This window comes from Giraffa tippelskirchi, chromosome Y (genome assembly GCF_054371585.1).
Source record: "Giraffa tippelskirchi isolate mGirTip1 chromosome Y, T2T-mGirTip1v1.2.pri, whole genome shotgun sequence".
NCBI classification, from domain to species: Eukaryota; Metazoa; Chordata; class Mammalia; order Artiodactyla; family Giraffidae; genus Giraffa; species Giraffa tippelskirchi.
The window spans coordinates 11459018-11475971 of NC_137290.1; the positions used below are offsets into that span (position 1 = coordinate 11459018).

At 44.4% G+C, this 16954-nt stretch overlaps 1 protein-coding gene across 1 annotated transcript; it reads left to right on the plus strand.

Annotated features, from left to right (window-relative positions):
• Positions 1 to 1500: 1500 nt before the first annotated feature.
• LOC145537786 (zinc finger imprinted 2-like) lies at positions 1501 to 14541 on the plus strand. The gene is made up of 6 exons (XM_081568605.1): positions 1501 to 1650; positions 6043 to 6146; positions 6751 to 6798; positions 10154 to 10280; positions 10475 to 10567; positions 11989 to 14541. The coding sequence occupies exons 2-6, from the start codon at positions 6114 to 6116 to the stop codon at positions 12939 to 12941; spliced, it is 1254 nt and encodes a 417-aa protein (XP_081424731.1). The 5' UTR covers positions 1501 to 1650; positions 6043 to 6113; the 3' UTR covers positions 12942 to 14541.
• Positions 14542 to 16954: the final 2413 nt, after the last annotated feature.

A 16954-nucleotide genomic window follows, 5' to 3' on the forward strand; every position in this document is an offset into this window, starting at 1 on the left:
TCGAGGCCCTGATAAATGTTCTTTAGTTAAATACAAATGGCTCCTCAACACAGGAAAACATATTCTACCTTGCTCATGAAAACTTTCTCAACCCTAGTTTTGGAAAAACTGAAAAAGCATCCTATAACACTGAGAATGCTGGTTTGCTCACACAGGCTGGTGGGGGTCTGATATGCAAGCGTCTATGGAAGGCAGTTTAGAAATCTTTGTAAAAATGACACACACATTTGCATTGTGGCTCAACAATTCCACTCAACAATTGCACACACCAGCAGAACTGCTGAAGCTCCTAGTTGTGCACAGAATACTGGAAGCAAAGGGCTGAAAACAACGCAATCACCCAGTAGTCAGAAATGGGTTAAGTAAATCAATTCACAACAACAGTACAACAGAATTCAAATAGCTCTTCAAAAACACTAGGCATATTCTCTTTGTACTGATATAAAAAGGTCTCCAAGATAGGAAAAAATGAAGGCATAGAACAATGGGTACAGTCTGCCACTTTTTGTATAAAAAAAGTAGGAAATGAGACTATGAGTATTTTTGCAAACTAAAAATATTTCTACTGTATTTGTACAAACAAATAGTTACATATAATATGAATCTGTGTGGCATCATGATATATGTGTTATAGTTGACTCTTTGAGACCCCATGGACTCAACAGTCCATGAAATTCTCCAGGTAAGAATACTGGAGTGGATAGCCGTTCCCATCTCCAGGGGAGCATCCCTACCCAGGGATTGAATCCTGGTCTGCCTGCATTGCCGGTGGTTTTTTACCGGCTGAGCCACAAGGGAATCCCAAGAACACGAGTGGGTAGCCTATCCCTCCTCCAGTGGATCTTCCTGACCCAGGAATCGAACCAGCGTCTCCTGCATTGCAGGCAGATTCTTTACCAACTAAGCTTCCAGGGAAGCCTTATATTACTATCAAGGAAGTACTAATATCACTTCAGTACACATTTTAAGCTACAGCATATACCACATTGTGTCACATTATAGGTTGTGTTACATCGTCACACTTCTTATTTAGAAAATATATTTTATATTTTAAAATATTTATATCTATTACAGATAAATATGTACCGAATTTATAGTATAGATATTTATAATATGCATCAATGATAATCACATCTATGTGTGTATAATGCACACATGTATATACGCACATATCTCTATTTACATATACATAAAGACACTGTGGAAGGACACTGAAATCATGTTCACGCTTTCATAATTATTCAGTATAATTATTCATACATATTCAAGTAATTGCACCGGTCACCTGAGTGTTCCGTGGTTTTATAGCATGAGAATTTGGTCGGTGGCACACACAAAGTGAGAAGGCTTTTCACTGCATACTGTTTATTTTGAAACCGTTTTAAACCACGTGCTAACTACTGCCAAAACTCGTAAAGCATCTAAAGGAAGTAGTCCTCGGGCCCCTCCCAGCCCTCTCTAGGCCGCGTGGTCCTCGCGGGCCCGCCCAGCGGAGCCGGCCAGAAGCGGCCTGCGTTTTCTGCGCGGCGCTTTCTGCACCGGCCGTCCCACAGGGCGCATGCGCAGACCGCCGGTAGCGCCTGCCTGGCGGGTTTGCGCTGCAAGACCGAGGTGCAGAGGTTCGGTCAGGCGAGGGTGTCCGTCTGCAAGGTGATAGCGCGGCGTCCAGGGCCCGGACGCGAGGGAGGGGCCCTGGGGGTGAGGGCCCGGCTCGCGGGCAAGGAGGCGCGGGCGTCCCCTCAGGGACGCCGGGGCACACGCTCCTCTTCGCGGGGAAGTCGACGGAAAGGGAGGCCCGAAGTAGCGGCCCTGAGGGGAAGGGGTGCGGGAGGCCGCGCGGGCCAAGTCAGCTTTGAGGAGGACGCGGCGGCCTCCCTGTTGCTCACGCCCTGGCTTCCTGCCAATGCTTCCCCAGCCGGAAGGCCTTCCACCCGCCCTCCTCCTCCCGCTTCGCACCTTCCTCCCCGCCCCAGGACCCCACAGACCCTCCCTTTTTAGGGCCTCTCTGCTCTCACCCCCAAGAACGCATTCCTTGGTCCCTGAGGACCCTCCCCGTCCTCCTCTCGGATCCCTGCCCTCTCCATCGACGACCCCCACGGGCCTTCTCCTTCAGACACACCTGTTGGCCTCCTCAAGGACTCCCGCCCTAGAAAACCCTCCTTCCCCCTCTGAGGACCTCCCTTCCCTTCCCGTCCCCCCCCCGTTTGGAGGATCCCCCCAGTTTACCCCCTCAGAGACCCCCTGCCTTCCCCTCAGAACACCCTCCTTCCTCCATGAGGACCTCCACCCTCCCCTTCGAGGATGCCCCTCAGCCCTCTTCTTCTAGGACCCCACTCTCGCTGTCCCCCACCAGAACCACCCTTCTTCGCCTTTGAAGACCCCCCGTTCCTCTGCAGACCCCCTGTCCCCTCCCCCCAGCCTCCCCCACATTCAAACTCCCCCTTTTTCTTAGGACCCCTCCTCTCCCCTCAACACAGTGCCCTCAGCCTTGGCCCTGCCATTATCCCTCCCTTCTGTCCTGCTCCTGCCTCTCTCCGAGCTCCACCCCCTTTATGTCAGAGGCGCTCCTTCCTTCAGCTCCCCCTTTACCTCCTGTCCCACCTTCCTCTGTGTTTTCCCCCTGGCTCTGGCCCACCTCTCCTCTCCCAGCCCTTACCCTCCCTCAGCCTTCCTGCGGTCCCCCACTTCTGCCCTGGCCCTGGTCCCTCCTTCCTGCCCCTCTTGCCTCAGACCTCCTCCCTCCATCACACCTCTCCTCTCTATATCCTTTCGCTCAGTCCTGGCCCCCTTCCTCTCCTTAGTTCTGCCTCTCCTTTCTGCTCCTCTGCCTCAGTCCCACCCCTTCTCTCTGGGCGCCTACTCCCTGGACACCTCTCCTAGCCCAGACTGGTTCTTCCTCTTTACCTTGCCCCCCTCCTCCTCCTCTGGTCCAGCTCTGCATTCTGCCTGGCCTTGCTTTCCTCCTTTCCCCATTCCTCAGCACTTCTCTTTTGGTGGCTCCCTTCAGTCCCTGCTTCCTCCTCCCACAGCCTCAGCTCACCTGGAATCTCCTGGTCTCCACTCCCTTCTCCCAGCACTCATCCCCATTTCTCTGAACTTTCTTCCCTACTCTGAAATCAAGGAACCCACCACCACTCATGGTTTTAGGGACTCTTTGGCTTTTTTTTCCCCCAAGTATTTAACATTAGCTGCTTTTATGCCTACTTTTCCCTCTCTTGGTGAGGAGAAGGGATTGTGACTCTCTGCTCTAGCTTGGGACCTGGCTAGCCTAGAGAAGCAGGCTGCCAGGATTTCACAGTCATTTCTGCTACTCCTTTCTCATAATCTTATGCTGCAGCCTATAGAGATAGAAATTCAGTGGGGGTATCATACATGCAAAAAAAGGAAGTAATAGCAAATTTTAAATTCATGGTAGGCGGAAAAGTGTTAAGAAAAAATTATAGTCTTCTCATTTGTTATCCCGGGACACGACTTAGCAACTTCACTTTCACTTTTCCCTTTCATGCACTGGAGAAGTCAGTGGAAACCCACTCCAGTATTCTTGCCTGGAGAATCCTGTGGACAGGGGAGCCTGGTGGGCTGCCGTCTATGGGGTCGCATAGAGTCGGACACGACTGAAGCGACTTGGCAGCAGCAGCAGCATCATATGTTATCCCAGACTAACTTCTAGTTCGAGAGTTAAAATGTTTAAATAAAGAAATAAGAAAATATATTCGAATATTTAAGTGATCTCTGCCTTTTTCTACAGATTTGTATGATATCTTTATATGTTTTGCATAGGGATCCAGTCCTTTGTAGGATGAATGTATTGTAATGATCTTTCCTCATTTTGTATGAACTCGTTTTTAAAAGGATCTTCTTAGGTGGTTGATCAATTTGTTCAGTTCGTTATGGTTTGGGCTTCAAGTCTCTTCCCTTCAGTGCCATTTCTGAGATTTTTCTAGCCTGTGTCTGTGGATCTTCTCGACCTGACACTGACTGAGGGAACAACCGTTCTGCAGATGTGCAAATCTGTGTGAATATTCATTTAGGCATTTGTGTGAAATGAGCTAACTTCCTTTGATTCACATAACCTCTACTGTCCAGTTAAACTCTGCAAACCATTTGTGAGTCTCTCTGTGTAATTTCTGCAGATCCGAAGGTTTCTGACTCTCTTCTTCATCTGATAAGACTCAGCCCACCATCTTCCACAACAGTGTGCTTTGAAGCAGCCTGCCTTTTAGAGTATCTCCATCCTTTGAAGGGTCAAGCTGTAAAAATGCTCCACGTGAAAGAGGTTTTGGATATCTCGAGGAATCCCCAGCTTGTTCATCTATGTGATCAAGAAAAAAATCCAGAAACCACCCCAAAAACAAACCCAGAGGCTCCAAGAGTTTCTCATCAAAACTTTAGGTCTTTTCAGTCCCTGTCGGTTACAGGACCTCCCCAAGCTGTGAGCCAAATCCAGGATCTCTGCCGGCGATGGCTGCAGCCAAAGATCCGCACCATGGAGCAGATGATGGAGTCAAAACAAATACACAGTCAAAGAAAAAAAAAAAAGAGGGCATGCAGTATGGGAGATATGAGGCCTGAAATTTAAATTCTGCCAAAATTTGACTGGTCTCTTAGAAACTCAAAGTTAACTAGATTGGAACTAAGGGCATCTCACTGATGATAGAAGAAAGCCATTCACTCCTAATAGCCCTTTGAATGAAACTGATACTAAAAGCAAAGCATTGTGTGTGTGTGTATATATATATATATATATATATATATATACATATATATACACATATATAAAAATAGACAAGGGGAGAAAGGCAAGGGCACAAGACGGGGAAGTGGACCAGTGGGATGGGTTGATTACATTGAAAAATATAAAGAAGTAAATTTGAAATAAACATGAGGGTCATGTATGGCTGAATGGTGATGTATCAAGGATTATGATTAGTCCAGTTTTGTGCACCTGCATTCATTAAAAGGATTTTGAAGATGCTAATAGTAAACATGTTGGACACTTAAAATGTACTACATTCTAAATATTTTATAACAGTGCTTTACTTCTCTTAGTAGTTCTTGAGATAGGTATTACCCTCCTTCCACAAATGAGAAGACAGAGGCACAGGGAGGTTGAATAACTTAACCTGTGAACATGTTAGTCGTTCAGTCGTGTCTGACTTTTGACCCCATGGACTGTAGCCTGCCAGGCTCCTTGCCAGTGGAATTCTCCATGCAAAAAGACTGGAGTGGGTTGTCATTTCTTTCTCCAAGGGATTCTGTCTGAGCCACCAGGGAAGCCCAACTTGCCTGTGGTCCACAATTATTAATAGTAATTGGCAGTCAGGATTCAGACCTCCGTGGCTGGCTCCAGAGTCTGTCATCTTATTAATCATGGCTGTTAATACCACCTCCAGTGGACATAGGGCATATGGTCCCAGAGAATTTTTAAACTTGGTCAAAGGCAGAGCCTTTGATGGAGCTCAAATTCAAGAGAAGGGAAAGAGCTTGCTAGGGTATGAGAAAGAATCTATAGAATAGTGAAAGTTACTCTTGGAAAGAGACCACAAACAAGGAAGGACTTCAGGTTTCCTGAGGGAAGGTGGTGGTTGTCTTCTAGATCCCTGAGTGAAAAAGATGTAGTAATAAGAGTTGTGGTCTTTTTTTTTTTAATACCTGCTTTGTGCTCCACATATGTAATGTTTAACCCTTACAGGCGCCCATAGAACTAGAGATTATTGTAATTTTCATGTTACAATTGAGAAACTGAAGTTCTCTGGTGACTAACTGGGTGGTGAAACTAGGACCATTGATAGAAATAAAGAGGGAACTTTTGCTTTATTTGGAAGGCACTGAAAATCCATGGAAGCATTTAGAGGTGAGAGATAACCAAATGTCTTTTCTGGAATTGCCACACTGAGCTGAGAAATGATTTTTTGGTCTTTCTCTTGTCATAGGAAGTGCTGCTTCTGCCCATGGCAGGTGAGGGGTTGGCAGGCTACTCTCTGTGTCTGTGGGTGCTGCCAGACTGGACTCAACTCTGTGGTTATTCCTTCTCCCTTCTAGGGTTCTCTGCTCCCAACTGTGTCCTTGCAGAAGAGAGAAACACAAAACACCACCAAAAGAAGGACACAAAGATGTCTGACAGGAAGCCATTTGTTAGATCTCAGGTGAGTCAGGTTTTCTTCTGACTTAGTTCTGCAGTGTGAGGAGCTCCCCTTTCTGATTTCTAGACATCCTCTATCTAATTAAACTTCCTCATTTCCTTAAAATCTTTATGTAAACTTTACGTAACTGAGCCTTTCCCTGGCTTCTGTATCAGAATTTTCTTCTGATTCTTTGTATTTGCTTTCCTGCTTTTTCTCACACTTATTTCCACCACCACATACCACATCTTTAATATTTTCTCTCTTCCTATCTCTTGAATTAATTTTTCATTGTTTATTATTCCATTTTCTCTCCACTTTTGACTTAGTCTAAGCAACCCTCGTGTGATTTGTACTATTATTATGCTCCTTTTTGTATAAGAAATAACTGTTGTGAATTTTTAAAAATTTGCTCCTTAATGTTCTTGTTAAATCATGTTTTGAAACCTAGAAGAAGCTATTGTGCTGCACTTTCTTTAGAAAAAAATTCACGGGTAGGGGGAAGGCGTTTGACAATTAGGAAAAGAAAGTGTTTAAAAATGCTCCTTGAGGAAGAGCTAAGGGGAAAAGGGTTGAGAAACGTTGTTCTAGATGATCTGTTCCTGAGAACAGCCCTCTGTCCCTGCAGTGTCCGTGTCTAGGATCCCAAGTGAAGATGCCCACAGAGACGACTGAGGTAATAAAAGAGAATTTGTAAGTGGGTATATTGTGACAAACTGGGGGGCATCTGCCCCATCTAAGGGGCAGCTATGACTCAGCTTCAGCTGATGGCGCCATGTGAGAATGTGGACCCTGATCCCTAGATCTTCTGATTTTTTAAAGTGAAGTCAACAAATCCAGCTAATAATATGAATTATACTAATATTTTGGTGTTGGCAACTAACAAATTTTGAAGAAAGAATAAAGAACACATGTGAGCCAAATAAACCCCTCTATAAAAGCTGGGCAGTCAGTACATGCTCTCTAGTTCATTGATCTGCATAATGTTTCCGTGAAAACACAAAAGATGTATATTAGTAAAATAGGTATCATGGTCTTCGGTAGTCTTCCAATACCTGCTTTTTACATCCAGCTTTCTGTTACCAAGAATGTTGCATGTAATTCTAATTAATTAGTTTGTATTACTGGATTTTTCTGAGGTGTGATTATGTGTGTGTTAGTCGCCCAGTGATCATGGCATCTGTTGCCATCACGTCATGGCAAATAGATGGGGAAAGAGTGGAAACAGTGGCTGACTTTATTTTTGGGGGCTCCCAATTCACGGCAGATGGTGATTGCAGCCGTGAAATTAAAATACATTTACTCTTTGGAAGGAAGGTTATGACCAACCTAGACAGCGTATTGAAAAGCAGAGACGATCCTTTGTCAACAAAGGTCCATCTAGTCAAGGCTATAGTTTCTCCAGTAGTCATGTATGGATGTGAGAGTTGACTGTAAAGAAAGCCAAGTGCCGAAGAATGGATGTTTTTGAACTGTGGTGTTGGAGAAGACTCTTGAGAGTCCCTTGGATGGCAGGGAGATCCATCCAGTCCATCCTAAAGGAGATCAGTCCTGGGTGTTTACTGGGAGGACTGGTGTTGAGGCTGAAACCCCAGTCCTTTGGCCACCTGATGCAAAGTGCTGACACACTGGAAAAGACCCTGTTTCTGGGGAAGATTGAGGGCAGGAGGAGAAGGGGACGACAGAGGATGAGATGGTTGGGTGGCACCATCAACTCCATAGACATGAGTTTGGGTAAACTCCGGGAGCTGGTGATGGACAGGGAGGCCTGGTGTGCTGCAGTTCATGGGGTCGTAAAGAGTTGGACACGACTGAGTGACTGATCTGAACTGAACTGAACTGAGTGAGTCAGTTGTGTCTGACTCTTTGCAACCGCAGGGACTGTAGCCTGACAGTCTCCTATGTCCATGGAATTCTCTAGGCGAGAATACTAGAGTGGGTTGCCATTCATTATACCATGGGATCTTCTTGACTGAGGGATTGAACCTGGGTCTCCTGCATTGCAGGCAGATTCTTTACCATCTGAGCCACCAGGGGAGCCCCAATATCATCATACATTTATCTCTTCTACCATAAATGAGTGTTTGGGTCTTGCCTAGATTTTGGAGGTTATAAGACAGTACACATGAGCAGATATACCTAGGAATAGGTATATTTCTGGACCCAAAAGTGGTTTACCAATTTACATTTCCCTGGTGGCTCAGACGATGAAGCATCTGCCTGCAACGCGGGAGACCTGGTTTCAATCCTTGGATCGAGAAGATCCCCTGGAGAAGGAAATGGCGACCCACTTCAGTACTCTTGTCTGGCAAATTCCATGGCCGGGGGAGCCTGGTAGGCTGCAGTCCACGGGATCGCAAAGAGTCACACACAACTGAGCTCACACACAACTGAGCAACTTCACTTTTAGCATCTTTTAAGAGGTCTCAAAAGCCCACATTCTAAGATTTTCGTTGGTGGCTCAGTCAGTAAAGAATCTGCCTGCAGTGCAGGAGATGGAGGTTCAATCCTTGGTTAGAAAGATCCCCTGGAAAAGGAATGGGAACCCGCTGTGTAGTATTCTTGCCTTGGAAATCCCATGGACAAAAGAACTTGGCTACAGTGGATGGGTCTCAAAATTTTGAGTCAGGCACGACTGAGCAACTACACCACCACCACCACCAACAGTCCCCATTCTACACAGTATTTGGTATTGTCAAACTTCTTAATTTTTGTCAGTTGAATGGTTATAAAGTCATACTGTGTCATTTTGAAATGCATTTTCTCATTATAATAAGATTGTCTATCTCTGCATATTTATGCGCTGTTTGTGTTTTGTGGATGAGTCACTGAGGCTTAACCTAGCCACACTCACCGAGCTATGAGAGAGAACCAGAACGTAAACCCAACTGTCTCTTTTTCCTGAGACTGGGGTATACTGCTCAACTTTTATTTGCATTTTTCTCTCTTTATTAAGGAACTTAAAAGGATCTTTCTCCTCCCACACAGATCTCTAGAAATTCGCAGCAGGAGCTGTCTTAGAAATAGTCCCACTTCTCTCAGACTTCAAGACAAAAGAAAGATATACTTATTTTTTCTTTCTTTTCTATGTTTTAAATTATGAAAATATGATAACACATTTACAGGAGGCTTGGAGAGTTCACAACAAAGTTCCATATAATTCCACTATGTGGTGGTTGGTGGTTTAGTCGCTAAGTCATGTCCAGTTCTTGTGACTGCATGGACTGTAGCCTGCCAGGCTCTTCTGACCAGGCAAGAATACTGGAGTGGGTTGCCATTTGCTTCTCCAGGGGTCTTCCCGACCCAGGAATCAAACCTGAGTCTCCTGCATTGCAGGGAGATTCTTTACCAACTGAGCTATGAGGGAACTATGAGGGAAGTCCTACTATAAATTACAATTAATGTTTAAGTAGATAAATTAAGGTTTTTAGTTGGACTTTCAATATCAAACTCAAAATTAATAGAATGAATAAAAGTAGAAGTCTGTGGTAGATCTGAAAGCAGTACGAACAAATTCAACATACTTCAGATTTATATAGTTTTCACACAACAAGAGACGCCAAATTCTGTTCAAGTTCCCATAGACTATAAACTAGGAGACCCTGGAACATATCCAGGGAGATAAAGTGCAAAAATGTCATGGCCTGAAGGTATTGAAATCATATACAGTCTGTTCTCGTATCACTGTGGAATTATGTTAGAAGTTAATACCAAAAGATGTTGGAAAATAACCCACATATTTTCAAGTGCAGTGTGATGTTTCCCAAGAGAGATCTTTGACTTAGCCATCGAAAGCCTCTATAAAGTTAGAAGACTGAAAGAAACAAGAGGGTGATTGCAGAGAAGAAAACATTTTAATGAGAAAGACTTAAAGGAACGAAACCCTTGTAGGTCCCTGAAACCTTTGGATTAGAGTCTTTCTGCTTGTCTGAATGTGTGCTTCATGGTCAGTCCCCTCTTATCAGGCACCTTTCCCCCTCTTTGGGATAATTCCGGGTTTCAATCATTTAGGAGTATATCTGGTATTTCAGGAATTGGTGACTTTCAAGGATGTGGCTGTGGACTTCAGTCCAGAGGAATTACCCTACCTCAGTGCTTCTCAGAGGAAGCTCTACCGGGAGGTGATGCTGGAAAATTACAGGAACCTGGTCTCCCTCGGTAAGCCGTAATGACCAAAATTGTTTCCAGACATTGGCATATGTCCCTAGTGGCAGAATCTTTGGAAACAGGCTTTATGTTTCTTGTGTGTAAATTTGCACTTGCCTGTTATCTCAGAGCCTTTAGAAACCAGGCTGGGAGTTCTTGAGGGTACAGGACAGAACCCCCAAGTTATAAGTCTCCTTCTTCAACAGGGTACCAGTTCCCTAAACCTGACATTATCTCACAGCTGGAAGAGGAGGAGTCACATGCTAGGGAGGAAGACGGGAGTGCAGTGACATGTCAAGGTGAGCAGTGAGACCGGGATCTTGGGGAGACAACCCTGCTCAGTGAGCAGGGGCTGGGAGCTGGTCCTCAGAGCCCACTCAGCTTAGGCAGAGGGCCGGTAGGTGCTTTCACCTTAGGGGCTCGTGTGGCCACGCCACATCATGCTCACTCAGTACTTCTTTTGTCTCCTCTCTGAAGCTCATCTCTTCCTCTCCTGCTCAGCTCCAGGGAGGCCAGTTTCCCTATCCTCTAATGTTCAAGCCCCTGCATTCATTTGTCCCTTTCCCCTGACAGCTAGAAATCAGAGGTCTTTCCTCTGTCACTGAGACAAGCGAAAACCTTGGTGTGATACCACTGCTCTTTCCAGCCCTCAGGGAGTTGATGTTATAAAGCACACATCAGGTTCTTACCACTCCCAAAAGAAAATCCAGACTTCTAGCAAAACATTTAAATCCGTCCCAGTCTGGCCCAAAAGTCACATCCAGCTTCATCTCTCATAGATACTCCTAGTAGAACCCTATATTGCTGCTCCCCAGGACTGTGTACTTCCATAGTCAGTGTCTGCTCAGAATAAGATTGCCGCCCATTTCACTGCTTTCTGAGCCCTAATGCCTTTCCCTGCCTGATCTTTTTCCATTCCCAGATGAAATTCCCCAAACTCTCCTTTTGTACATTTATAGCCTGATTAGAGTCTTTGTACAGACTTACAAACATCCAGGTGGATAATGCTTTGCTCGGAATCAGCGTTTAGTAAATGTTGAATTGAATGGGTAAAACAAGAGATTGGGAGCCAAGAAAAGAGTGGAATTCTGTTGCTTTATTCTGAGTGAGAAGGTGTTGACCGGTGTACTCCAGTGTTTCCCCAATAGTCCTACAGAATTATGATAATCAGGGTTCTTTACAAAAAAAAAAAAACAAACCCAAAAGTGTTGCCTAACAAGATCAGTTCGAGAAATGCTACCTCTTACATTTCCCCTCTTTGAGATCTGAGATGCTGGTTAAGGGATCTGAAGAGTCCTACAAGAGTGAAAGCTGACTTGCATCGTACGGTATCTCCCGGATTGACCTGACAATAGAATCCCTTTATGGCCACAGTTGTATTAGTTCCTCCAAAGCGCAGTGATGTACCAAGCATGGTCTGGAAGTTGCAGCCAAACCCCAGTCCCCCCTCTTTCTCTGGTTTCCTTCTCATTCTCTTGTCAGTGCCTCTGGCATCTTTGTCAATGTTCAGTCCATCTAGATGGTCTTTGCTGCCTCACCCTCATCTATCCTTGCTTGCTGTCTTCTGCATCCTTCTCCCACTCTCTCCTTAGGTTCCTGGAAAACTCTCAAACCTCTGTACTAACGCGTCTGTAATGAGAGGTCTCTTTCTTCTGTTTCTACTATAATGATGTTTTTCTCTGAGTAAAAAATAGTAGAGGACCTTTTACATTTGTTTTAGGTTGCGAGGACCAATCTGAAACCAAAGATCTAACTCCAGAGCAAAGCCTGCCTGTAGAGAAATCATCCTCGGGGGCAAGAATAGAGGATTTGGAGGCAGGTGACTCCGTGTGTACCCACACGAGAGAGTCTTGTGCTGATGATCTGCTGGAGTCGCACCAGGTCAAGCCGGCAGAAGTTTTGAGTCCCCCAAATATGAGTGACCCCAAGACCCTCACTCAGGAAGGAAGCCACGAGGGTGATCAACTAGAGAAAAGCTCAGAACTTAAGCAACCATCGGAGAGTCTGCTAGGAGAGGGTCCCCAGGAGCACACTACTCTTGGAGTCTGCACCAGGTCCTGCCTGGCGCACAACTCGTTTTTCCTCCGAGAGAACAAACACTACAGATGTGAATTTTGTGGGAGAGACTTCAGTACCCGAGGAGGCCGGGAGAAGCACCAGCAAATCCACACGGGGAAGAAGCCCTTTGTATGTAAACGGTGTGGGGAGGCCTTCTACCTCATGCCGCACCTCAGCAGGCATCAGAAGACTCACTGGGACGGGAAGTCCTTGACCCAGCGTGCAGATGTCTACCGCCCCATGAGCGTTCAGAGGCAGGACTGCCATGAGCGTCTCGAGTGTGGCAAAGCTTTCATTCAGGCTGTGCATCGTCTCCAGCATCTCAAAGCCCACGAAGCAGCAAGAGCCCTTCCACGTGAGTTACCCCGAGACAAGATGTATTTGATTCGATATAAGCGGCAGCACGACTACGTTGGAAAAAGAGCCCGTCAGTGTTGCGACTGTGGCAGAAGGTTCCGTCAAAGTTCACGCCTCATCCAGCACTACAGGATTCACGCTCAGGAGAGGCCTTACCAGTGCCAGCTGTGTGGGAAGTGTTTCAGCCGACCCTCCTGCCTCACTCAACATTACCAACTCCATTCTCAAGAGAAGCCCCTGGAGTGCCATTACTGTTGAAACACGTCCAGTCAGAACATTCTCAACCTCTTAGGCTTTCTCCTGGAGAGAGACCCTTGGAGCGCTCTGAATGAAAGAAGGTCTTGCACCAGCCCTCCCACCTTGTTAACAACTTGAAAACGTGTCATGCTGTAGTCAGAAAACAGCAAGCGGTTGCAAGGGAATAGAACAGTCTTTTTGCAGATGGACAGTCAGCACGTGTGCCAGTCACTGAAGCAGAAAACCTTACAGCGTATTTTTGTCACATGGGAAAGAAGCCAATAGATTTTGTCCTTCTCTGGTGGTGTCCCTAGAATACAGAACCTCGATTTTGACATCCCGACAAAAAATGTGTGACTGGCAGGTGTGCTCCAGACAGGAACTCTGTTGCCTGAATTTTTACAGAAGTATTGACCTACAATATCTTTACCACATGGGATTTATCAGCAAAGGGCATGGTAAAAAGGTGTGTGAGGTGTACCTATGGTGATAATCCACAAAGCTGAAGTAATTGGTAATGTACTTACATAGACGTTCATAATTTTGAAAACATTGCCATGTGTATTATTTGATCTGTTAAGGAATGCTGCACCGCACCTGTGTTGAGGATATTTATTTCATATGTACAGATAGAGCAAACTTGAAACTCCAGGTTGTCATTTGATTTGACCTGGGTTGTAAGTGATGGGGCAAAAACAGAACCGCAGCTTGGTTTGGTTCGATCGTTTGATTTTTGAGAGTCCCTGAGATACTTATTTTAAATCTTGATGCTCAACTCAGGTTTGTTTTATTCCTGCCACATTCTCTCTGAAGAAAAGTAACATCTGTACTGACCGAAGCCACCTTTCTTTTTAGTAATTTCAGTGTTATTTCATGTTAAATCAGATGGGGACACTTGTGGTATTAGGGGGTCAAAAAGATTTTTAAAGTGAAGTTCTCATAGCCATTTCTGTTACAATTTAGGATTAGATGAATTTTGGGGACACTGCTCAGGGAAGTATATTTTTTCTAAACACTTTCTTATAATTGGTCTTGTAGATCATAAATCTGCTACTGATCAAGTAGAATTTTTTGTAGTTTTATATTTGAGGGCTTGGGGTTTTGTATTTTTGAAAAAAGAAGGAGTATTTGAAAACGGTTTCTGTTGTTGGACTTGGGCATCATCAGCACAGCCAGCTTCACCTAAAGTCCTATTTCTGTGCTGAGCAGACCTCACTCAAAAGTATGAGCCACGAACTGCACTAAAAATCTCTTTCATGCCATAGTGTTCTAATGTAAAGGTTTTGCATCACTGACTTGAATGATGGTCAGATGCAAACACACCTGGGAACCAGGTGACCTAGTGTCTCAGAATCTGACTCCTGGCCTGGCAGGATGGGTTGTGTCTGTCGTTATTCACCGCCGTGCTTTTTCTCATCCTGCCGTTTCTGACCTATGATGTGTGGCTCCAAAGTCATGAACTTAAAAACCAACATGAGTCATTAGGGCCTGCACCAGCCAAATGAGCACTTGATCCACGTGAGCGCTCACTACACAGCCCCTCGTCCTTGTTTCCCAAGTTCCTGGTGGAACAGCCCTCACTGACTGGCCCTGTTTCCTCCCATGGACCACCCTCCCACCCACTGTATATTTGTTTCTGATCCTGCCACCACTACCTCAAGGGAAGATAATGTCAGTATGGCTTATTGTTGATGTTGTTAATTAACCTTCATTTGTTTCTCTTGGTGATTAATAAATATCTCTCAGGAGAAACTTTCAGGAGAGCTTCCAATTTCTCCTCCAACTTTTACCTACTGAATTCTAGAATCTAGCAAGTGGATTTTACCTACAGCCGTTTTTACTTGTCGTACTGGTGATTTTTTCACTTTTCTCATCCCTTCTGCATTTAGTAATTAGAATTCTGTGAGGAAAAGTTGCTCCCCTAGATTTTTATTCAGTGATTTATTTATATAGCATGGATTTGTGGCACGGGCTGTAATTCAACATGACCATTACTTATTTTAGAATTGTTCCAGCTCTGGCCACTGGGAGTCCTTTTGAGTTGGCTCCTGTGACTTGTCAACAAGACCTCATCCTTTTCTCAATGGTTGTAACTGTAACCTCCATGCACTCCAGGAAGACCCTGTCATTTCTTTATGATGACTTCTACCTCACCACTACCTTGTGAGATCTGCTGCTTTCCCTGGGATCATAGCTTTACTCACACACTTATCAGTCTGCCATCGCATTTCTTCTTTCACCATTTTTGCTAAATCTCCATATTGCCTCAATTATTATTAGCTTAACACACTTTCTTTCAATTGTGTCATCTCTGTTCTTTAAACTTCAGTATATCTACCTAAAAAGGAAAATTTTAAATCAACTCAAACAAAGGGTCTTACCCAGACCGCAATCAAATTTTCCCAGTCATTGCCGAGATGTGCTTTTATAGCTGGCTTGTTTGAACCTGGATCCAAATGTGCTCTATTGATTGCATTTGGTTGTCTGATTTCAAGTTTCTCTTAATCTAAAGCAATCTCTTTTCACTTTTTTTAATGCCTTGTGTGACCCCAAGAATAATGTAGAAATATATTTCCCCCCTCTCTCCACCCAATTCCTAGTATAGCTAACAGCTTTTATATTCCTTATATTAAGGTTTAACTGTTTAAATTTAGAAGCCCTCATTTTTAATTTATTTTTAATTCTGATAAACACAAGATATAAAATTAACCATCTCAGATATTTTTAAGTGGTCAGTAGTGTTAAGTAGAGCCACATTATTGTGCAGTGGATATTCAGGACTTTTCATCTTGAAAAACTCAAATTCTGCATCCATGGAACAAGAACTCCCCATTTCCCCGTCCCTCCAGCCATGGCAGCCATCATTCTAGCTCTCATTTTTTTAAAGCTTTGTGTGATTAAGCCAGTAGTCCTGAAAGAAACTAAGTCAGTTGTCCTGTGGAATGTCCCCCCTTGTAAATGTGTCTGTTTGCTTCCTGTGGTATCCTTGTCCCTCTCTCCCTGTATTTTCTGTAAATGGAAGTTAGTGCTAAACTCTGGAGAATTTAGTTTGATTCGTCTTCAGCTGCTTTGGCAGGAATACCTCGTAGGTGGTTTTGTGTACTTTATATCATATCCCGGTCAAGTTTTTTGCCCTGCCAAAGGTCTAGGCTCTTGAAGTCATTCTCCAAGCCACTGCACCATTCACAGGCAGGAAGGTTTCAGAGTTTTCACCATCCGTGGACTCTTCATGATCCAGCTGCATGTTCCTTCTTCACCACCTCTTCTAGACTTTTCTTTACGTGCCTACCCCCATTACTCCATCCAGGTCTTTAGATATTTGGATTAAGAGGTGATGGAGACTCCTCGAGGGGGTCTGCTGTGGGCCATTTGTCGAGGGCCCTGGGCCAAGGCTTCTTAAGAGACCTTAACTCTAGAAAGCCAGGGAGCATCAGACTTGACTCTGTTCCGATGCTGCTTTCATACCACAGATGGCAGCGGTGACAACATGGATAGTTAACTCTCCCGCTCATCCCTGTACTAGTTGGAATTTATAAAATATGCACAAGCCACTGCCTCCATCCTTTTCAAGCTGAACTCTAGCTGCCTGTGGTGGCAGCAACCTCAGCCTGTTATCTTTCACCTTGCTGCTTTTCTTGCTGCTATTCTAGTGGGCACTCAAGGATAATGCTATTTGTGGCTTTTCCCAGCAAATTCCTGATATATCAGACAGTGTGAGCACTGCTCTTATACTCAGGCTATGTTTTTTAATGTAGAAACACTCATGTTTTAAGCTTTCTTTGATTATGCAAGTAATACATATCTGTTGAAGACGATGAGAAAATACTATCATCTTTGAGGATTTTTTTTTTTTTTTAATATTTGTATTTCCCTGTCTTAGATATACTTGCTGCCAGAAGAGGTATACACTGTTCAGACATTTTTTCCTGTGTATAGGTTTCTATAGATTTTTAAAGAAAATACATACTATTTTAAAGGTGGCAATTTTTCTTGTAATATATCATGAACATCTTCCCACATTCCTAAATGTATCC

What these genes read in the sequence shown, in the direction of transcription:
- LOC145537786 (XM_081568605.1), top strand. Translation starts at nt 6,114, where the DNA reads ATGTCTGACAGGAAGCCATTTGTTAGATCTCAG. An exon ending in AGCCATTTGTTAGATCTCAG is followed by an intron (nt 6,147 to 6,750) that starts GTGAGTCAGGTT and finishes CTGTCCCTGCAG; the next exon opens with TGTCCGTGTCTAGGATCCCA. An exon ending in TGCCCACAGAGACGACTGAG is followed by an intron (nt 6,799 to 10,153) that starts GTAATAAAAGAG and finishes CTGGTATTTCAG; the next exon opens with GAATTGGTGACTTTCAAGGA.